The 7,772-nt window shown below is 35.3% G+C and overlaps 1 protein-coding gene across 1 annotated transcript; it reads left to right on the forward strand.

The window, feature by feature from the left end:
- Nucleotides 1-1,033: 1,033 nt before the first annotated feature.
- LOC104907826 (hypothetical protein) lies at nt 1,034-1,605 on the forward strand. Its single transcript, XM_010696823.4, has one exon. The coding sequence runs from the start codon at nt 1,259-1,261 to the stop codon at nt 1,430-1,432; it is 174 nt and encodes a 57-aa protein (XP_010695125.1). The 5' UTR covers nt 1,034-1,258; the 3' UTR covers nt 1,433-1,605.
- Nucleotides 1,606-7,772: the final 6,167 nt, after the last annotated feature.

Below are 7,772 nucleotides of genomic sequence, written 5' to 3' on the forward strand. Positions count from 1 at the left end.
CTACCAGGTATAGTTTTCTTTTTCCTGTTATTTATGGCAGCTGATAGAAGTTGCCTTATTTTAACATGATGATCTTCCTTTGAACTCATGTACTTCTTTGTTTATTTTAGACCGTAAGTTACTTTCATTTAGAGGTAAGTTACTTTCATTTAGAGGTAAGTTACTTTCAATTAGAACTTATTTTATTTCATTTACTTAAGTTTTGTTTTCAGTTAGAATAAAACACGTAAATGAAACAATAAGATAAGTAACTGAACTTAAAAGACATCCAACTGAAAAAAATTTGAAACCAACTGAACAAAAATTGAAACCAACTGAAAAAAATTTGGAACCAACTGAACAAAAGTTGAAACCAACTGAATTTTTTTTTAAACCAACTGAAAAAAAATTGAGACCAACTAAAAAGTCGTCCAACCAAATGTTATGGTCGGACGGTCTGACACAATACCTTCTCCAATTATTATATGGGGTGGTGGGTAAGTATTACCCCCATAATGAGAGTAACAATTCCCCTATCCATTCCTTTTTTCTTCCTACCATCACTAGCTTATCTCTCTTATCACCAATTATTCCACTTCATAATCACTTCTAACCACCATGCTTTCCTTAATTTGACTTTTTTTACATGCTTAATATATTACACTCAATCCAAACAAGCCCTAGGCTCGACATCTCAACAACTAGGGCAGATAAATTGAAAGAAATATGAGAGAACTTACACCTATGATTTGATTGTGAGGTGTGTTTTGATGATGTTAAAAAATTGTTGAAAAAGACGAAAACGTTTAATGGTGGAATATAGATAAGGAAGAGGTAAAAATAAAACTTTAAAGAGATTAGACTTACAAAAAATTCAAGGATGAAAGTTCATTAATTTCAAACACATTCATCATTCATGGACAAATCCATAATGGTGATGATTTGTGATTCAGGAAAAAAATAGTTTTTATAAAATTGTTATTTAGAAAAACTTAACTTTAAAAAGTAATTATTGGAAATAAATCTTATAAGAGTTTTATTCAGCATTATATGGTCAATTGAAAATAAAATTTTCTACCATCAAATTCTGAAAGGAGTCTTTGTCTAGTCTCTTGGCAGAGGAATCACCAACTAATCTCCCCCAGACAAGCAAGAACAGCAAAAGAGAGATCTTGTAGAGACCAAGAAACTTTCAAAACTAATACCTAATTACTCCACTAACTACAACGATCTTTCTGAAATCCAATATCCCTCTTTTGAAAACCCTAAACAAAAATTCATGGCTGGGATAATAAAATCAAGCTTCTCACTAATTCTGGGAACAGTATTTGGTGTGTACATCGCGCAAAACTACAACGTTCCTAACATCAGGAAGCTCGCTGATAATGGTATGGCTACCTTCAAACACCTTGAAGAAACTTATCGGAAGCCCAAGAAACGTGGGGAAGATTAGCTTTTAATTTTTGAGGTTTTTCCTTCAATATTTCATCAAGATCGTATCTCCAAGCTACTACCAACATTTTTTTTGTGTGTGTTTTACTGTGGTATACAAGGGATCATGTCTAAAGATTCTGACTTTTATTCATTCGGCTATTAATAATATGATTGATGTTAATTTTGGTATAATCTGTTCAATTTTCCCTGTTTTTGAATGTGTTTATGATATGAATTTAGGTCTATTTGAGTATTTGGTAATGTTGAAATGTTTAGCATGTGTGTTTGTGGAACTTTTTGACACTGCGGATGAATATATGTTTCTGTAACAAGTTGCTGGGTTTTTTTTGACACTGTTTATCAAATTATGCTCCAAGAACAAGTGAGACTATACATTCTGAATTAGTGGAGTTAAGAGAATCAATGAACTTGGTCAAAATGTTGATAAGTAAGATAGGATTGTATACTATCTTTCTTTGTTACATGAGGGTCTAAAGTGTGAACTAACATTTCTATAAAGCAGCAAAACAAAGATCATGTAATGTATGTCAAGCTATGGATTAGCGTTCACTATGATGTGAGTGAGATGCTTTTGTGATTCTTGAACTTTTCTAGTGTGATTATATGGTACTAGCATGAAAGGATATTGACAGTTCAGAAGTTAGTGATACTTACTCGTACTACCTCTGTTTCATATTAATCGCAACAAAGTAATTTTTTATCTCTCACAAATAATAACCCTTTGTTGCAAGTAATATGAAAACGGAGGTAGTAAAAAATAAGGGGGATATTAATGAAATATTTTTGTACTTTTTAACAAATATTTTCCCATGTATAAGCCCCCAGGTAGTGCATCTCCAATTCCCCTTAATAGGGTGAGGGTATTGCTTCTCATCATTGAATATTGTTACACTCATAACTACGACCTAGAGGTGTGGGCATGGGTGGTAATGAAACCAATAGAAGAAACACACATTACGACTTAAGATGCATTACCATGGATATCCACAAAGGTCATGCCATGTAAAATATGCACAAATTAATGAGAGTTTTTTGGTTTACTATCTTGTACCAAACAAGATGTTACAATAGTTTTATGAGGCTTTAAAAACCTTCAGATGACTTGTAAGAAAATTTATCAGTTGAGTTGTGCTGACCATGGATCCGAGCACAAAAATGAGAACAAATTTGCAATCTATGGTCTGAGTCTTGGTCACCTTCACTGTGTAGTCTTGGAGTCCTTTTTGATGGACACTTTTCTGTTGTGTCTTCAAAGAATGATATTCTAATATCCTTAGATGCAACCAGCTCCCGGATTTTGGTTCATAAGGTTGCTTGTCATGACCTTTTTCTGGGCAAGAAGGATGAAAAGACTGCATTTTTAGGCTACCTTTGGGTTGACAATTTTGTCATATATGTATACATATGTTGCGTTTTTATTAAGCAGTAGGACCACTGTCACCCCTTCAAGCTCAATATCTCTTTGCGGACCCCGACAAAACTGTAGAGATTTTGGCAAACATGTGTCCAGTTGTGGGATAGCTGATGAAAGTGCATGAAGAATGGAGATGAAAGTGCATGAAGAAAGATGGAGCATCTTCTTGCCAATTCAGAAGTTGAGGAAAACATTGATGCACTTAACAGAGTGCTTCAGAAGAGTTAAGAGGTAAGAGTTGAAGAGGCAAATTGAAGTAGAAGAGCTGTAGATTACAAATATTGTACAGATGCGGACGAAGAAGAAAAAACAACAGTCTATGAAGCTCGGAGATGTGGAAGCCAATTTGGATGGTCTCAGAAATGAGCCTAGAAAAGAAATTGTTGAGCCAAAAGAGGGAAAGAAGTTGCCAGAGCAATACAACAAGTCAATTTGAATGGCACTGAGTTGACAAAGAAGATTAGCAGCTAACTGCTCATGACAGTGTGAAAATGCAGCTCTTATTCAAAGCAAACCTTTTAAAGAACATTAGTTGAGGAGCTTCAAGATGGTCTTAGAATAAAAAGTGCTGGAGTAACCTACAGAAAAACCTCATTATGTTTGGCGAAGCAGATTGAACTAAAAAACTCAGAGCTAAGCACTGAAGCAGAATGAAGAGATGCTGCTGACTGCTGTTGCGCAGTGCTCAAGTATCAGCAGTGCTTTATGCTCAAGAAGTTTGGTCGCCCCAACAAAGATCTGCTGCTTCAAATGGAAGCAGGAGAAGAAAGTGAATACTTGATCTATGATGAAACAAATATTACATCATCTGGTGAGGATTATTTCAGCAGACTAGCTCTAAACTTTACGCAGATTTCTGTAAGGCCTTCTTTTCTCTGTATAGTCTCTGGTGTCAAATTTGTTGCTTAATAGTAGTTTTCAATATTTTTGGAGTATCATAATATATACCCTGGTAGTGTCAATTTATTTTGCTTTTCGAACTTAGCAGGAAGATTCAATTTTTTATGACCTTTTTGGGTTCTTATGCTTGTGTCTATTTATTACCCAATTAGTCAATTAGAAGTTACGGCCAGAGTAGTACCATGCTCCCAATTATGATTGAGCATGTGATAATTGAAGAAATCAAGATGAGAAATCCAGCAAGTAATGTGGTAGCTTGTGATTTGAATATATAAAAGTAAGAGAGCAACTGGACAACTCAGATGATGAGATAATTGGCAGAGTCAATCAGTTTGAGTTCTGAATCTCCATCTGGCTGTAACTCCTACTGCAACCTGTTGGACCTCTGTTAGGAACTTGGGCTCATAGCTGGCAGGAATTGCCTCGATCTGGTCAACGTCTTGTTGGTCTTGATTTACATGGTGCTTTTCTTGGTACACTCTAGGAGAAGTTAAGGACATTAGTTGAAAATTGCCCAAAATCATGAAGGATAGTAAGCGTGATGTTCCAACCCCGAGTTCAAAAATTTGGAGTCGGATGATTGGACACAAGACTTGATAGGGCTGAATCTGAACCCAAAAGACACTGTTAGCAAGCTCCTATATCTGGTCCCAAAGGGTTTAATGTGTAGAATATGTTTGGAAGAAGGTTAACGGAATATTTTGGAGTGGAACAGAATGCAAGCAGTGCAAGATCAAATTTGGAGAAGGGGACAAGTAGAATCTCTATGTGAGCATCATGATGGTGTTTCAAGGCATAGTACAGGTATGTACCTCCTTTGACTCTTGTCGGATTTTGGAATTTTGAATTTGACTCTGAAACTTCTTTAGTTTGATTGTATAGTAGTTATCTTTTGATATTGCGATTTTACATGCTCAAGTCCTTAATAGCACTGCTATTTAACTATCAGGAGGGCAAAGTTCTCAAGGATGGAGCAGATGCAGATCTACTGGACTCCTGGTCTGGTCCCATATTATTCTTGCAACTTTTGTAAGAATATATAGTCTCTATAATTTCTAACAATTGCTTATAATGTTCAATTAAAACTATACGATTGGCTATGAATTATGATTATGCAGTACTGAAACTATGTCACGAGCTATTAGATTATAGCATCATTTTGAGTGGTAGGTTTTCTGTGTTTTCATATATAATGCATATTCTGATGTTCACAGATAACATTCATGGCTACTTGTGCTCTTTATACTGGTAAATTACCATTTTATCATTTCAAACTAGGATTTTGGCTCGGGTGATAGTTATCAAATATATTATTATTCATATATTTCATGATTGATTTATTAGCTTGTCGTAATTTTTTGTCTAGTGAGAAATTGGGAATGGACGTTATGCCATGATAACATGCTTTTTTTAAAAATAACAATTTCAATGGAATTGGGGTAAGAAAATGTTGTTACCTTAATAAAAGTGAGAGAGATCAAATAGCTTGTCTATGTCTTTATAATTACATATAATCATAAGATTTTATTATGTTTTACTATGAAATATTAAATATTGAAATTGTAGTGGATTTGTGGTTAAACTTTCACATTTCATTTCAAGGTCATGTGCTTGCTTCATAGTAGATATACATTGTTAATATTATTAATTGAGTTCATAAACATGTATATTAGAAGCTTGAGAAGAGTCTCATATCAGATATGACACCGCTCCTTTGATAAGATTGCCTTTTAATATATTTTTGTAGATGTCTAGCTGCAACTTTTCACTATATAGTGCCAAACTTTAAGACTTTGCCATTTTTTGCTCTACCACTAGTGAAAGTCATTCTATCATTCTATGTACAAAAGAGAGCGCGTGGGATCCAAAATGGGTTGACTTGTTGCTATAATAAACGCTGACAAAGGAGTGAAAGAAAGGCACTCAGTTAAGAAAAAGGAGTGTATGCAGGATAGGCTGATAGCAGTATGTTCTGCTAATTGGTTTTGGTGCTTTTAGGTTCTTGGCTTCTTAATCTTGATGTGTATAAGTCAGCTTTAAATGTCATCAAAATAAAAAGTATTCTTATATAAATGCAGAAATGTGTTGATTAGGATACCTTACGTTTTAGAAATGCAACTGACAATGACTTGGGGAAAAAATAACCTTTTGTAAGCTGACGTACACGTATCGAGTAGCAAGATCATGTTTATAATAATTGTTTCTTCTTGTTGGTTTAGGATGGCCTGATGGGACTAGTGGAATTGCCGAGGCATCAATGCTTCTAATTATGTCTGATCTTGTGCTTATGCATTTGGGTTGCTGTTGGCTCTTACGGCCCGTTTGGTAGTCGTTAATAAATTGCGGTAATGGGAATGAATTTTAAGTGTAATTTTATTAGGGAAGCACCCTTAAAATCTCCATGGGGAGGCATTTTTTCTCCATGGACAAGCAATCTCACCCTTAAACTTGTGTTTTTGTCTCCAAGGGGAAGCAATTTTCATTACCACCCTACAAGGTGGTATTGGATGGGAATGAAAATTCAAGAAGGAAAGTGGACACTTTAGGATAAATTAGCATTACCATGGTAATGGACAATGATATTTTTCACAAATTTTCACACAAATTCATTCCCATTACCACCATTTATGACCAACTACCAAACGGGCCGTTAAGGTAATTGCATTTTATATTCAAACCTCAAGGGAACCAGAAGAAAGATACCCAAAAAATACTAGAAAAAGGAGGATGACTATATAGCTAATGGAAAATGAAGAGCTGATCAACTTGGAAATTCTTACTATGCAAATTCTTTTTTATACAGTTTAGGGGCTCTTCTTCTTTGGCGGAGGAGTGGTTTATTATGTGCAGCCTGTCTCTGATGTTGTCATATACCAATGGCTACTGAGCAGTGGAGTAATGCTCATGTACACACACACGTCGATATCTTCTTTCTTGCAAAGCCTTTCTCCTGGGTAAGCTTGAGTGAGGTTCCTCTCAGTTTCGAATTGGTTTTGAAAGTTCATTGATTATTACACCTTCGGTGCTGGTAAGGTTGGGACCAGCGGACTGTGGTCGTCCTCTCCGGTTTGCTGGGGTTCCTCTTGAAGGCATGGCGAGTTCCAAGCTACATCCACAAGTGTTAGTAATGCGAGGCTTTACTGAAAAGAAAGCTCTACCCTGGGCTGAAATATCCAATATTTGAATATTATAGATAGAACAAAAGATGGTAGTACATACTTCATATCTATGTCAGGCTGAGGCATATGCTGGAGAGCTTAAAGAGTCAAGGCCAGTAGATCCGTAAATGCTTGATTACTGTAGCTACACGAGTGATATATTATGGTGTAATAGGTACATCTAATCATTTTTTTCGTTTAGCCACGATCCCTCGAGTCTTTTAAATGTGGCTTGCCGAGAACTAGCCGATACTTTGTTATAGGCATTAGTAATGTAGTTGGACCTAGTACGCATGGCATGTGGCTGAGGAATTTTGCTAGTGATGGAAATCACAAGCAGTATTAAGTTACGATGTTCTTTAGTAAAATAGAACGAGTTAAGGCAATGGTCCAGATGAGGAATTAAATTCCTCACTTTAGGTAGTAAACTTCCATTAAGATCCCTTTTGGATATAATGTTTTGTTTTGCCCTCTTCTGAACTACTCCCTCTGTCCCAAAAATGTCGTTACATTTTAATTGTTGGCAATATTCAGTTGGTAACTTTGACTGTCTTTTAGTTAATATACATAAGAAAAAACACAATCATGTTGGATCTTATTTGATTCGTCGCAATTTGTATTTTCTAAATATATAATTTTTATATTTTTTTCATATATGTAATTCAAGATATTGGTGTTTGAAGTTGCATCTCGTAAACTGTGAAAAGGCAAATGTAGCAATATTTTTGCGACAGAGGAGGTAATTTACATTTTACCAAATGTGCAGCTATGAGGAAAAAAAAACAAAGATATGGTTTTTGTCTTCTTGTATTATTGCAGGAAGTGGAACTCATTTTATGACACAAGTGTGGCCTTGTCTATGTAAG

Source organism: Beta vulgaris, chromosome 5, assembly GCF_026745355.1.
Source record: "Beta vulgaris subsp. vulgaris cultivar EL10 chromosome 5, EL10.2, whole genome shotgun sequence".
NCBI classification, from domain to species: domain Eukaryota; kingdom Viridiplantae; phylum Streptophyta; class Magnoliopsida; order Caryophyllales; family Amaranthaceae; genus Beta; species Beta vulgaris.

Bases quoted from the DNA above. Each gene is read 5' to 3' on its own strand.
- LOC104907826 (XM_010696823.4), top strand. From the start codon at position 1,259: ATGGCTGGGATAATAAAATCAAGCTTCTCACTAATTCTGGGAACAGTA.